General features: G+C 36.4%; 1 protein-coding gene across 2 annotated transcripts in view; it reads right to left on the bottom strand.

Moving 5' to 3' along the window:
- Nucleotides 1–15,957, bottom strand: part of DCTN4-p62 (dynactin subunit 4) — a 159,260-nt gene that overhangs the window by 112,982 nt on the left and 30,321 nt on the right. For both annotated transcript variants that reach the window (XM_090399205.1, XM_090399212.1), the window contains one exon: nucleotides 7,642–7,820. In XM_090399205.1, the coding sequence (XP_090255331.1) occupies nucleotides 7,642–7,820 (179 nt within the window). The remainder of the gene's footprint in view (nucleotides 1–7,641; nucleotides 7,821–15,957) is intronic.

Genomic DNA, 15,957 nt, shown 5'->3' with positions numbered 1-15,957 from the left:
TTTAATTATATACATTATATATACTAGGGGGGGCTATATATATATATAAATAGCCCCCCCTGATGCCTATGGCGCCCAACCCACCCGAGTTCCAGCTTGGTAGGCCGGTTCTCCTTGAATTCTTATGACTCGAATTTTGAAGACTCGAAAGGGGGTTCCCCCCAGCCGGCATAAAATGTTGTACCATCATTTTTTTTTTTTGGTTTAACCAATAAGAATACAACTTGGTCGGCTAAATTCCAAATTGCCAGCCCATCCTCGTTCGTTCAGTATCCAAGTAGATACCCAACAGGGTGCACCACGAGAAGGTGAGTAAATTTAGTTTAATCCTTTATCCAAGTGCGAGCAAACAAAGTTTGCACCTGAAAGTATCTTCAGGACTGGGGTAAGGTGGTACAACACCAGGACAACTCCTTGCTAAGGTGGAGCAAGCTACCAACACTCCTATCTCAGTATCTCCCATAATGCAAAACACATCTCCTTGCGGATATGTCTAATGTTATGCATTAAGGGAAGGGCCACAACCCAGACTAGTTTCGACCTTTATTGAGGTCTCTTCAGTGGGAGCCAGGCCCAAGTGGAGATACCAGGCAGAAGCATTAGCAGGTCATCTCTACCTGTAGGAGTAGCTCCCACTGAAGAGACCTCAATAAAGGTCGAAACTAGTCTGGGTTGTGGCCCTTTCGTTAATGCATAACATTAGACATATCTGCAAGGAGATGTGTTTTGCATTATGGGAGATACTGAGATAGGAGTGTTCATAGCTTGCTCCACCTTTGCAAGGAGTGCCCTGGTGTTGTACCACCTTACCCCAGTCCTGAAGATACTTTCAGGCGCAAACTTTGTTTGCTCACACATGGATAAAGAATTAAACTAAATTTATTATACTCTAACCAAGTGAAAAATAAACTTTCAACATCTTTCTCTAAATCCAGGGTAATTTATTAAAAAAGGGTGGCACACCATTTGGCAACTCCTACAGGAAGAGATGACCTGCTAATGCTTCTGCCTGGTATCTCCACTTGGGCCTGGCTCCCACTGAAGAGACCTCAATAAAGGTTGAAACTAGTCTGGATTGTGGCTCTTCCCTTAATGCATAACATTAGATATATCCGCAAGGAGATGTGTTTTGCATTATGGGAGATACCGAGATAGGAGTGTTCATAGCTTGCTCCACCTTTGCAAGGAGTGCCCAGGTGTACCACCATACCCCAGTCCTGAAGATACTTTCAGGCATAAACTTTGTTTGCTCACACTTGGATAAAGGATTAAACTAAATTTATTATACTCTAACCAAGTGAAAAATAAACTTTCAACGAGAAGGTGAGGATTGGACATTAGGTCAGAAGCCCTGGTCGGTTCTCCGCATTCCATTAAAAGCTATGTGGAGGTCTCCTCTCAGTTATACAGATTTGACCCTTAACACGTTCGCTGCCACGCTACTCAGTCATAGTTTGTTCCCACACGCCAAGCGCTTTCGCCTCTTCAAGGTCACTACGAGTAATCTTGTAGCCGGCTTATCAGATAGAATTTTGTTTCATACGCCAACTACGAGTAATCTCGTATCACTCCCATCTTCAAGGTCACTACGAGTAATCTCGTAGCTGGCTTATCAGGCAGAATTTTTTTTAATAGGCCAACTACGAGTAATCTGGTATGACTTCCACATATATATTACATGTGCTGACGCCAGTGTTTATTGCATCTAGTTCAGTTTTAGTTTCTAGTCTCTAAGAACCTTCAATTTCACCATGGCCAGTAAAAGAAAACTTACTGATATAGAAGTAGAAGCTTATGCTAATATGAGCGATGATGAATTTCATTAAATATTTGGTTCCGATTCCGAAGATGATCCTACAGATGACTGCAGCGGTGACTCCGATGATGAAGAAACTTTTGAAGATGAAGTTAGCAACCAGCCAAATACATCAACTTATTAGGAAAATTAAGAAGAAGAGTCCCCACAATTTGACTTTGTTGAAACTGCAGGTTTAAAAATTGACACTGGAAATTTCAGTATGAAAAGGTTAGTTGAACTTTTCTTTTCTGAAGATTTTCTCACAATTTTAGTAGAACAAACCAATTTATATGTTTTACAAAATATTGAGGAAAGCCGAGCGCAGTTCAAAAAAAGTCGAAGAATTTCTAAGTGGAAAGCAACAGACATACCTGAAATGAAATTATTTCTTGGACTTTTACTTCATATGGGTCCTTGTAATTTACCATCTATTGAGCATTATTGGAGTACAAATCAACTTTACAGTTTGCCATTTTGGCGCTCTAAAATGAGCCGAAATCAATTTCAAATTTTATTGCGTCATTTGCATTTCGCAGGTAATTCCCAAGCAGCTAATGATAAATTGCACAAATTAAGACCAGTCCTAGATCATTTTAATAGTGTAATGCGAAATTGATACACACCAGATAGAAACTTATGTATTGATGAGTCAATGGTGTTGTGGCACGGTAGACTGGCATTTCGGCAATACATAAAAAACAAAAAACATAAATATGGCATGAAATTCTATGAACTGTGCGAATCAAATGGATTGGTGATAAAAATAAAAATTTATACACGAAAATCTGAATCCTCTTTAGCGAAAATGGGTCATGCATATGATGTTGTATTCCACTTGATGGAAGAATATTTAGACAGGGGTTATGTATTGCATATGGACAATTTTTATAATTCTGTAGCTCTAACAGAATCGCTTACCAACAGAAAAATGTATGCGTGTGGAACGCTGAGAAATAATAGGAAAAACAATCCACCAGATGTTATTCAGAAGAAAGTAAAGAAAGGGGAATTTGTATGGCGAAGACGAGGTCCTGTTGTAGTCAGCAAATGGAAGGATAAGAGGGAAGTCCTTTCCATTTCAAATATGCACAAATCTGAAATGGTTGAAGCGCAAAATCGAATATCGTTAGGGATTATAATTTGGGTATGTCAGGCACCGATCTTTCTGATCAAATGCTTTCATACTATTCCACCTTACGAAAGACAATTAGATGGCCAAAGAAATTGGCAATACGCATTTTTGAGGTATACATTCAAAATGCGCATCAATTTTATAACATGATTACAATTGATCTCTAAATTTTAATGCAATGTCTGCATTAAAATTTAGAGATCAATTTATCTCAATTTTTGTTGGAATGGATGAACTTACAGCATCAGAGAATATCAGGAGGAATCGGGATTTTCATTATTTGGAAATTTTACCACAAACAGAAAAAAAGAATCACCCGACAAAGCCATGTCGGGTGATTCTTTTGATTGAGACTAGTCCAGTTAGGGTAGAAATACAAGAAAACAACTTTGGTAACAATGTCCCATGTGGCAATGAGCTTGAGTCTATTTTGTGTGAAGTGGAGGTTAACAGAATGAAATATATGGTGGGGTATTGCTACAGACCTGGCAGCTCAATTGTAGGGGACGAAGAAATGCATCACCAATTTAGCCTTATGGGTACCAAGCAAATGATCATTATGGGTGACTTTAATTTTCCAAACATTGACTAGGTAGAAGAGAAATCTCATAATCAGAAAGAACAGAAATTTATTGAATTGTTGCGGGATAACTTTCTCAAGCAGCATGTGAAAGAAGGAACTCAAGGTCAAAGAATGTTGGATTTGCTCATAGCGTCAGAAGGGATCTCTCAAGAATATAGCTATTTTACCACCAACTGATGACAGTGATCATGCTGTTCTTTCTTGGGAAGTATCTACTTGTATTGAAGTCCTATTAAAACAGGCTACATGCTGAACTACAAAGCTGGAAATTATGATCGATTCAGAAGAATACTATCTTTAGTCCCATGGTATCAGTTACTGAATGGAAAAAATGCCAGCAATGCATCGGAATCTTTGAAAAAGCACTTGAATGAGACAATATCTGAATGTATCCCTAGTGTTCTAAGAGTAAATAGGTTGGGTGTGCAGCCTTATTAAGCTAGAAATCCACAAGAAGATGATGTGGAAAGAGTATCGTGAGAATAAGAGTGAGAGAAGTTATGAAATATATAAAGCTCAGGCCAGAAAAGTAACGAGTATAGTGAGAAAAGATAAAACGGAGTATGAAAAGAAATTGGCCATGCAAGCTAAAGGAAATCCAAAAGAATTTTATCATTATGCTGCAAGCAAAAGAAAGAATGAATGTGGAAGAATAACTTTATTGAATGGAGATGGTACACGAGTGTCGGAAGCTAAGGAGATTGTTCAGTTAATGAGTGCTCCCTTTGCTAAGATATATCAACCAAGTATATGTAGTATGGTGCACAGTGCTACTGCTAAATTGGATGAAGAGTTAGAGGTTCATGAAAATGAGGTTGAAGAGCTTTTGCATAACCTGGATAAGAATTTGTCAATAGGGAGATGGAATATCTGCCTGTATGTTAATGGAATGTTCAGCTGAATTGGCTAGGCCTTTCACACATTTGTATAACTTGAGTCTCAGCTCAGGAATGATACCACAGGAATGGAAGGAATGTAATATAGTCCCATTGCACAAGAGTGGTGCAAAAACTGATATGTCTAACTACTGACCTATTAGTATTTCTGGTGTGGTAGTGAAGATTTTAGAGAAGTTAGTAAGAACTCGCATACAGAAATGGGTAGACAATCATACTATACTCTGCAGGGAACAGCATGGGTTTACTAAAGGAAGGTCATGTTTTAGCAATTTGCTCATATTTTATAACAATGTTACAGCCGAGTTGGATAAAGGAAATGGATGCACTAGACTTTTTAAGGCATCTGATAGGATACCACACGATAGGCTGTTGTGTAAACTGGAAAATATGGGATTGGAACATAATCTATTGACTTGGATCAGGGGATGGTTAACAGACAGATATCAAAAAGTGGTATACAATAGGTGTGAATCTGCCAGATTTAAGGTAACCAGTGGTGTACCTCAGGGTTCAGTCCTTGGGCCATTATTGTTCAATCTATACATTAATGACTTCAAGCGGGGTCTATAATCAGATTTGCAATTGTTTGCTGGTGACACAAAGATAGGGAAGGCAATCAGGGAGGCTACTGATATTCAGCAATTACAAAATGATTTGAATAGACTGGAAATCTGAGCAAACAAAAATGGCTGTCAGTTTAATGTTAGTAAGTGTAAAGTTATGCACTTTGTCGTGATTAGAGATCCAGCGGCATATTATATTAGCGGGGTTATGCTACAAGAAACTGAAGAGGCAAGGGATCTTGGTGTATCGGTGGATAAGAATTTAAAGTTCAAAGGTCGCATAGCAAAAGTTGCAAATACAACTCAGAGGATAATTTCTATGCTGAAGTGAACCTTGACATGTAAGGATAAGAAAGTAATTTTGCCTCTTTATAAGGCTTTGATAAGACTACACTTGGATTACTGTGCTCAGATTTGGTCTCCCGGGTTCCAAAGGGATAAAGAAGCTGTGGAAAGGGCACAAAGAAGAGTTACAAATATTATATCTGGATTATGAGATTTAGATTATGAGGACAGATTGTGAGTATGTGGATTACAGACTCTGGTTAACAGGAGAAAGAGGGGTGATATGATATAGGTCTATAAACTTTTGAATGGGTGTTATAGCATTTCAAAAGATGAAATTTTTCATTATATGGAAGGTGGGGGAGAGAACACGGGGGCATCCATGGAAGTTAAGGTTGTTCTCAATCAAGAAAGGGGTAAGAGCTAGGTTTTTCTCTCAGAGAGCAGTGAGTGAATGGAATAATTTGCCCTTAGGGGTAGTGAGTGCATCTAGTGTAAATGAATTTAAGGGAAGATATGATAGCTGGGTTGGGTAATTTACAGTCTCCCTCGAGGTCTCAGATAATAATAATAAAATGTGTTAGCATTGTGGATGTGGAGGGTAAGTCAAGAAGGTAAACTTGCATGATGCAGTAGCATACAGATTTTGGACTATCACAATTCTACATTGCACACTACTACATGGGGGGGGAGCTAATAAATACCCAATATTTTATAGTCAAGACAACCTGTGAACAGTGATGAATTTAAGGTTCATACTGTAATCAAAATCAGTTAAAGGAACACTGAGGAAACAGAACAAAGGAAACTGCAGAAAATTCATGCACTAATTACAGCAAGTAAACACAAGTGATGAAGAGGTAACCTGAATTAGTCAGACTACGATGGGAGAAGAAAGTGATCAGCACAGCAGTTGTGAAGAAGTCAGCTTTCTAATTGCGATGGGCAACTGGCATGAACAGATACTGGAAATTAAAGAAATACGGTGCAATATACAATATTTTTTAAATATGAAATTAAAAGTTAAAAAGTTTGTCAGAAACAGCTTATTCATTTTCAGTTTCCTGATATGTATCCCCAAAGAGTGTTCAGGTTACTATGACAGCATTACATGATTAAGTTTACATTATTATTAATCTCCTATAAACAATTTTCCTAAAAATCAGTCCATTACTTGTTAGCACTCCAACACTGTCATATCTAATATGTCATTCTTCTAAGGCACTTCTGACTGAATCAATCCACCTAGATCTCGTCTTCCTCTGATCTTTTTCCTGCCATCTTGGCATCCACCACCTGTTTTGCTAACCTTTCCTCACCTATTTATGTGGCCATACCATCTTAGATTAGCTCTGCTGATACATTCTTGAATGCTAATAGTGTCAAGTTCTCTTCTAAGATCTTCATTTTTAATATGATTCTGCCACTGAAACCATCAGTTCACTCCCCTAATTTTTCTCAGAACCCTCATATCTATGGTCCCCAGTCTTTGCTTTAATTCTAAGCCAACTCTCAGATCCATGACTTAAAACTAGTTTGAACACTGTCTTATATACTGCTAGTTTGATGATTTGGCTAATTTCTCTCATTCCATATAAATTTATTCAGCTTTATTTAATCTCAGATTTTAGGAATATAAAATTGAACCAAACACCAAACTGGTAAAAATAAAACCTTCAATTCGATATGCTTATGTCAGTAATGTCTTCCCTGCAAAAGCCTAAAATCTGAATTTTTTTTTCACGAAGTAATATAATACTAAATATGTCTGCGTGGTTAGCCTAGTGGTTTTGCGCTTTGCAAACCTGGGGAAGGAGTGTCCTAGGTTCAATTAACGTTGATGACGTCAGGAGCTTAATGATCTTTCTCAGCCATAGCCAAGTTAGCCGGTCTTGGGCGTGGACATCAGGGTTTTTTCCACCCGTTTATCTGGGGTTTTTCATCCCACAAGCAGGCAAACTGGCCCCGTGAACACACGCGGATCTACAGTCATAAATACTTAACCCCCTCACAAGGGGGCTCAACTCACCCGAATAGGGATGGGAGAGAAAAGGGTGGAAACTCCATACGAATAACTCCAGAAATAAATAAATAAATCAATATGAAATTATGAGGTGGCCAGGAGGACAAGAGGGTGTCTTTTTTTTTCCCCCTCCCTGAAATTCTCTATCACAAACCTTATGCTAATAAACTATTTTTCCAGTTCCTAGGTTTGCTATAGTGAGCAAATCCAAACCTAAACCAAAAACTGTTATTACAGCTTTTCTGTCATTTGATTTATCACTTTGTTTATTAGTCTCAAGTAATTCATGTAAAGGAATTCCTGACATAAAAAAATAAATTAAAAAAAAATAATAATTATGTATGATAGATAATCTTACCCACAGTTTGGTCAGAAATGCCAACATCTCTGGAGGTCCAACGGCAAAATCCACAAACAAGATAATATACTTTTTTTGGAACAGTTTTATTTGGATCATCTGTGCTGGGTATCTGAATACTAGTTGCACGTGTTGATAATGTATGCATACAACTTGGACAATCAAAGCAATTAGCACACCTGTAAAAGTTAACATCTTTAATGTAGCAGGGTCAACAATACCTTCACCCTATTGAAAAAATAAACCTATATAAAGGAAGAGTCAAATTATTGAGAGAAACTAAAACCAGTATTATATTACATTTTTCTTCCATCTTTCCCATCAGATAAGTAGAACAGAAATATGAGTACTTTGCATTAAAGGAAGTGATAACAGCATTATTAATTTTAATAGAACCTACGGCATAGTAATCAAGTGTGAAACATGTTAGGGTATATAACTTTACTGAAAATTAGCAAACATTTTACACTGAAACTAACAGTATATCAGCATAGAACAACAGCCTGTCTTCTTTGGACAGATAGATAATTCTGTGGGAAAAAGGATTAGTAAAGACAACATTAAATAACTCGAACCTCAAAAGTTGGACCCTAAACAGTACTGAGAGTATAGATGATAGTATCCTCTAGAATGATGTTATCTTCATAGGAGCAGTTTTAAATGTCTTTTTAAAGAAGTTCACAGGTAATTAGAATGACTGCCTCTATCCTGAAAGTTTAGGAATCTTATCCTATATCAGGGGTCGGCAAACTTCTTTGACCGTTGACCCCTTCAAGAGTTTCTTGACTTTTTATTGACCCCTTCTATTTTATTATTACGTAATTATTACATAATAATAAAATATAAAAATTGACAAGCAAAAAAGATGTTATATGAGTTTTTAGATTGTTTATTTTATAGTACAGTGTTTATTGTATGTATAATATAGTGTATATTATTATATTCGCTTAACGTCAAAGGGATACGTTTTTGTTTTTGACATCCTTCTTAACATTACCTATTCGATAGAAGGGATAAATAATATATAAAATATAAAATTTAATTTAGATAACAAAATAACAATAATACAATCTTCCTTATATATACAGTGTGTTCGGGATAAATTTGACAGTTTCGTAAGGAAAAAGAAAATCTTCTTTGTATCTATTAAATTTAATGAATTGACAAAAAAACATTACAGGCAGAGTTAATTACAATACTATCAACAAGATTTACTCAAAATAACCACCATTAGCATCGATCACAGCTTCAATTCTGCTTCGGAACCTCGAACAAGCTGATGCTACAGTCTCCCTGGGAAGGGCCGCAAAAACTGTTTTAATTTTATCCATTAACTGGGCTTTTGTATTACTGGAAGTGCGATTGGTGTCTTTTTCAACTGCGCCCCATACAAAATAATCCATGGGGTTAAGGTCTGGGGAGTTTGGAGGCCAAACATTTGGACTGGTGAAGTCGTAGAAATTTTCAGACAACCATTTTTGACTTTTCCCAGAGGTGTGGCAAGGGGCCGAATCCTGCTGCCATACATACGGCCTACCATTGGCTACCCTTGTTATCCAGGGCTTGACTACAGTTAGCAACTCCACGAACAAAGCCCGAATTCCAATGCCAGGGTTCTTCAACACCTGTTCCTGCAGATTTGCGAGGAATTCTGCTGTACGAACGCAATCAGATCGTCTGCTAGGGATCTTTCTTCTTGCTACATCCTCGTAGTCACCATTGCAAGTCTCTAGTTCATGCCTGATTGTTTTTACTGTATTCAGGGAGCATTGGGCAGCAGTCGTAATATCCTTATTTTGATGGCGGGCACGAATCATCATGATACAAGTTATTCTCTTCCATGATTCAGGTGGGTTCCAGCTATCCATCCTTTCTGACATCTTGTATATGAATGAAGAAGGGTCCAAACTTTTAAATGAAGAGAAGTGTGTGTTAATACATGTAACTTACGGAAAAATATAATTAATTATAAATATGTCAAATTTATCCCGAACACCCTGTATATATATATATATATATATATATATATATATATATATATATATATATATATATATATATGAAAATAAGACTTTTATTAACTCAGTATACAATTTACGAACGTTGTCAATGTGAAGGTGTGCTTCATGACTCTTGACAAGATTAGCAATGTTGGGTTCAAAATTAGTAAGTTTCAACCTTAAATCGCCACGGAATTCTATATTCTAAGTTTTTTCACAAAGAAGACATATAGGCCTAATTTTGTTTCTTAATGAAGCAATAAACCCAAGTTTCAAATATTCTAATGAATACTGTCTGCATTTCTTTTTAGAATCTGAAGCTGCCATTGTGGTTATTGGGGTTGTAACAAAATAATGAAAATTGAAGTCAGTAAGCAAAAGTAATAAGTCTAAATAATATACCTACTCACGTATTTCTATAGGATGTACAAAACTACCAACCCTGCTCAACTCTTTAACACAGAGAAGTTTAGTTCATGAATGAATAACAAATGAATATGTATGCTGATGAATTTTAGAACATTAACGCTCACTTGTATGTCTATGCGCAAAAATCGAATAAGCGTAAGTAAATAAGCAACCGCGCACGTGTTGCAATCTCGCTCTCGCCACTGTCCTATATAAACAGCAGAAATGATTATCTCTTTGATATTATCTTTTTGGTGTTGCAGTTGCTGTGAGAGGTTAAATTACCTTGTTATTCCATACTAATGATGTACTATTAGTTTTGGTACAAAATATTTGTTTGCTAATTTTACGTGATACAGTTCTAGAATGAACTGTATCACGTTTCCCATTATACAGTTCATTCTAGAACACAATGCTATTATCACTCTCAGCAGAGCTTTCCCCGCACCTTTATCTCAATATACTACTTAAAATATACAATTCTGAAGCATTGCGTTCTTGCTCTTTAAGATTTCTCTTTCCTTTTTTTTTTTTAGTTTCAATAACTTGACAATACTGTTTCAAACTTCTTGCTTCTCTAAGAAGAGACAAGTAAAATGAGCAGCTCTTACACTGTTATCAGTGATATGCCAAAGAGGCAAATAACAAGCAAAAAGAAAGAAAGTAAAAAAGAGAATATGAGAAAACTATCCTGCATTATTTAATTTCTTTGTGTTTAATAATAATTATCTTTCTGATAATGTAATTATATAATGAAATACATGATTATCTAATTTCAGTATGAAAAAAATCATCATGAGAAGTCCCGCTGTCACACACAAAGCTCATCGTACTGTGTCTTAGATGTTCTAAGGCAGTGGTTCCCAACCTTTTTCCACTTGTGTACCCCTTTTAAACCCATTTCTATAAATTGTACCCCTTGTTTTAAAAAGCTGTTTTTAAATACTGACAGTTTTGTTCAGTGTCTCAAAGGACAAATGGATTTAAGACTGCAAGATGCAGTCTTAAATCCGTTTTTCCGCTATTACTGATTATTTTCGTGTATCCCTGAATGGCCTAACATGCTCCCAGGAGGGGGGGGGGGATATGCGTACCACCAATTGGGAACCAATGTTCTAAGGCATGATGAGTAAAAAATCCTTACCCTTAGTTAATGAACAAGCAAACTCAACCCATTGCGATTAGATAATGGAAATTACTGTAAATAGGAGAATAATTTCACTACATATGCCCAGGATCAAATTGATTTCCTCTTGATTATATCTTGATATAATCAAGAACAAATAGATTCAAAGTGGGATCTGAAAAGAACCCAATGTCATGCAAAGGAGAAAACCAAACTTTTATGTATTGTACAGCAAACCCATAATCAGAGCTGTACTTAGTGTGACAAACTATTTTTCAGATATGAAAATTAAAGATGAGTGATATTGTTAAAATATAAAGAGGGAGAATGAAAGGTGACAAATACAGAATGAGAGTTATAAAAGAGCTAATAAAAGAAGAAAAAGTGAGAGAGGGAGTAAAGACTGCATCAGTTGCTGCAGTATATGTGTGAATTGAGAAGCAGGTCCAAGATAACACATGAGTCAATACATAGGTTTGGGAAAGAGTGATTCTTAAGGACAAAAAAAAAAAAAAAAAAAAAAAAAAAAAGACTTATAAATGATGGTCTATACCAGCGCTTCCCAAACTGTGGGCCGTGGCCCCTTGGGGCCGTAGGTTTTGTTGAGGGGGGCCGTGAAATAATGAAAACAAATTTAAAATGTTTTAAGACTAAGTAGATTTTTTTATTTTAAAAGAAACGTATTTAACTTTTATTATTTGTTATTTCTTTTTTGTTATTTTTTATATTTTAATGCAAAAATTCACATTGGTGTTGGTTCACAAACTTTGCTTCCTGCATATTTCAGCGCTTAATGAATATTAGTAAATATTGCTTATTCACATGTTTCATTTCAAAGCAGTGATTAATTGTATTTACTTCGAATGCTCTCCAGGGAAGCTCCAAATCTTCCTGTCCCTTTCATCACAGGTTCGTAATCAGGGACTGTTGATATTGACTTTATATACATATCAAAACTCATTTTATATTATCACTGTCATCCGAGCTAGTTTTCTGTTACCAATAAAAGTTTCGCATATACTTCACACATGAAAAAAAGCTAAAACAAGTTCATGTGGGGAGATAGTAACTCGCTTGCAGTGGTAAACAACACCCTCCCTAACAGCCACCATACTGCAGAGGCAATAAAAATAAGTACTTTTATTATGCCAGAGAATAAGGTACGAGGAGTCTGTGTAATATATTTCTCAAGAAATAGTGCAATTAGAGACAACTGGGATAAAAACACTAATTAATGAATCACATGTCCCCTCATACAGAACCTATGCTGTGTAGACTGAAACAAAACCACATGTTGCATGGGCAAACACAGTATCTAACTAAAAACTACTGTTATTAATTAGATGTGTGTGAGTTTCATTTCCCAAGGCAGCAATAAAATTCAACTGAATGTGTTAAAATTCGTAAAAGTGTTAAAACTAAGTAATATATATATATATACAGGGTGTTCGGGATAAATTTGACAGTTTTGTAAGGAAAAAGAAAATCTTCTTTGTATCTATTAAATTTAATGAATTGACAAAAAAACATTACAGGTAGAGTTAATTACAATACTATCAACAAGATTTACTCAAAATAACCACCATTAGCATCGATCACAGCTTCAATTCTGCTTCGGAACCTCGAACAAGCTGATGCTACAGTCTCCCTGGGAAGGGCCGCAAAAACTGTTTTAATTTTATCCATTAACTGGGCTTTTGTATTACTGGAAGTGCGATTGGTGTCTTTTTCAACTGCGCCCCATACAAAATAATCCATGGGGTTAAGGTCTGGGAAGTTTGGAGGCCAAACATTTGGACTGGTGAAGTCGTAGAAATTTTCAGACAACCATTTTTGACTTTTCCCAGAGGTGTGGCAAGGGGCCGAATCCTGCTGCCATACATACGGCCTACCATTGGCTACCCTTGTTATCCAGGGCTTGACTACAGTTAGCAACTCCACGAACAAAGCCCGAATTCCAATGCCAGGGTTCTTCAACACCTGTTCCTGCAGATTTGCGAGGAATTCTGCTGTACGAACGCAATCAGATCGTCTGCTAGGGATCTTTCTTCTTGCTACATCCTCGTAGTCACCATTGCAAGTCTCTAGTTCATGCCTGATTGTTTTTACTGTATTCAGGGAGCATTGGGCAGCAGTCGTAATATCCTTATTTTGATGGCGGGCACGAATCATCATGATACAAGTTATTCTCTTCCATGATTCAGGTGGGTTCCAGCTATCCATCCTTTCTGACATCTTGTATATGAATGAAGAAGGGTCCAAACTTTTAAATGAAGAGAAGTGTGTGTTAATACATGTAACTTACGGAAAAATATAATTAATTATAAATATGTCAAATTTATCCCGAACACCCTGTATATATAATGAATGTTATGGCAGTTTCACATATGGAATTCGTTTGAAGAGAGTTAGCATTTCAACTCAATTGTCAGCTATGGTGTTATCTTTCAGTTGCACGATCTTTTGTTAATACCGCACCAATCATATGCACGTTTTAACCTGCCTTTGCTGTCTGTTTCGCGTTAGGCTTAATTACCTTAAAGGGAGAAAAGTCACAAAAGAGAAAAATGTTCCTGGTCCAGGGATTCCCTTATTCAGGTAATATTCACTAATTTCATGTTATCAGTCTGTGGTGTGCCAGTATCGGTAAGTGGTGATATTATTTGATCTATTCTACGTTTAACCCTGAGATGGATAAGTGGTTGATAAAAAATAAAAAAAAATCCCGCGAACAATCAGAAGCAGAAACAGACTAAAAAAAAAAGGACAGTATTTCATATGTTACCAGAACAGCCCGCATCATCTTCAGAACCAAACGGTAAGAGGCAAAAAATGTAATATATATGCATTTGATTTTTGCAATATTTGCTGTGTATGTTTTGTATTGAATATAAATACAATAAATATTATAATAATATATCTCTCTATTACGATTTTGTTTCGAGGGGGGACCATGAAATATTTTAATTTTTGCAAAGGGGGCCCTGACATCCAGAAGTTTGGGAAGCACTGGTCTATACAAACAAATTGGGAATCAAGCATCTTCATTGTATTGGAAGCACAGGCAAAGCAAATAATGCTATAAGGGCAGTATATTATACTGGTTAATTGCATATTCTTGTGGCCTGTTATTATTCTAAAAAAAATAAAAGTTTCTGGGAGAAAATTCTGACACCTGTGTAGATATCTGGAAAAAGTATGGGCCAGTGAGAAAAAATGTGCAGTATTAGAGAGGACATATTAGCATGTAAAGGTAAGAGTGAGTGAGTGGGTGCATGCATGCACACCTCCATATCTTCAGGTTAATAAATGTAAGAATAGGAATAGTCACAAAACAAAACACATTTTATTTACACTAGTATAAAAGGTACATCAATCAAATGATAGGGAGGTTTCCCTCTCTACCTATCTGTTAAACCTTTAGTGAAAAAAGAGAATTTTTCCACTTCAATACTAAATAACTATAGCACGATTACTTATTTACTCTCTGCTTATAAAATTCAACTTATTGAAACTTTAGTCTATATACAAGGAGGTTAGCTAACTATGCCAAGTTATTTCACAATTTTTATACTAATTATTAACTTGCCAAATGACTCTCTTATAAACACATCTTATTACTATTAACTTAATTCTTATCAGCTCATCTATAACGTATCTCCTAGATTACAAAAGGGAACGTATAACAAAAGATGGAACAAACTTACAGAGGCTCTGTGTCACACCCTATGCTTTTCCTTTCATCTCGGGCCTTAGGCTTCCTTCTGAAGTGTCTTGCTTCAGGGGCATTTCATCAGGATAGTAGCGGGCTTTGGACTTCAATCTCCGGCACTTGAATAGCTCAGGCAAGAGGTTTCAGCATACAGGAAAGTTCTCAGGCGCTTGAAGTTCGTTCTGCGGCTATTGGCTTCGGTTGACCTCCTGAAGCTAAAGACATCTGAACGAAACTGAATTTACATTGGCATTTTTATCTCATCATTTCCATCAGCTTCTCCTCTGGCATGGCTTCACCATAACGTCCTGTCCACTGGATCCTACTCCCGATATTTCTGCCTCTAACTGCTGATGATTTTCTGTCGGTCTCAACGCTTCACACAACGCCCCAGAGACGGTGAAATAAAAAGGCATTGAAGATCGACAGAAAATCATCAGCAGTTAGAGGCAGAAGAAAACGCCAATTCTTTGATCTTCTGTTTCGACCGACCCATTCTTTCTTCTCCTGGTATACTACACAAAATCCAATTACACGGACACTGGAACTACTTGTGAATTGTGCCATCCCTTTTAAGAATGATCTTGATGGTGGGCACACACAGAGCTTGTAAACAATGGTTTCAAAAGCACTTAGTTAAACAATAACATATAGGTTGGAGTGACATAGCATTTTCTTTTGTTTCTCAAACTTTATTCATTCTTTGTTTAATGTGTCTTGGCCAGGTTAAATTTATTATAGGATTAAATATATTCTTTTTTACAAAAATTCTTTTTATATCACAATCTTTTGAGATGTGACCTCTGTAAAAGTCGATGTAAGGTGCTTGTAAAATTCCCAGCTACATCGAATTTTACAATAGTACATGCACTAAACAAACACTAAAATTTTATTAGTCGGTTTCTCAACTTCGCACCAGTAATGCCCACATGTAAACAATTCATTATTTTATAATTAGCATGTGGGTAGTCTTGTTGCTGCATCATATGTTCAAGTCATAGTGAATATTATGCATTATTCTGTATGTGATTCCATGTCTATGTAAATTTGTGGTAAAATTTATTTCATCA

This window comes from Typopeltis vanoorti, chromosome 1 (assembly GCF_054136105.1).
Source record: "Typopeltis vanoorti isolate ZY-2024b chromosome 1, IOZ_Tvanoo_1.0, whole genome shotgun sequence".
Lineage (NCBI taxonomy): Eukaryota > Metazoa > Arthropoda > Arachnida > Uropygi > Thelyphonidae > Typopeltis > Typopeltis vanoorti.
This window is presented reverse-complemented; position numbering and strand designations above follow the sequence as displayed.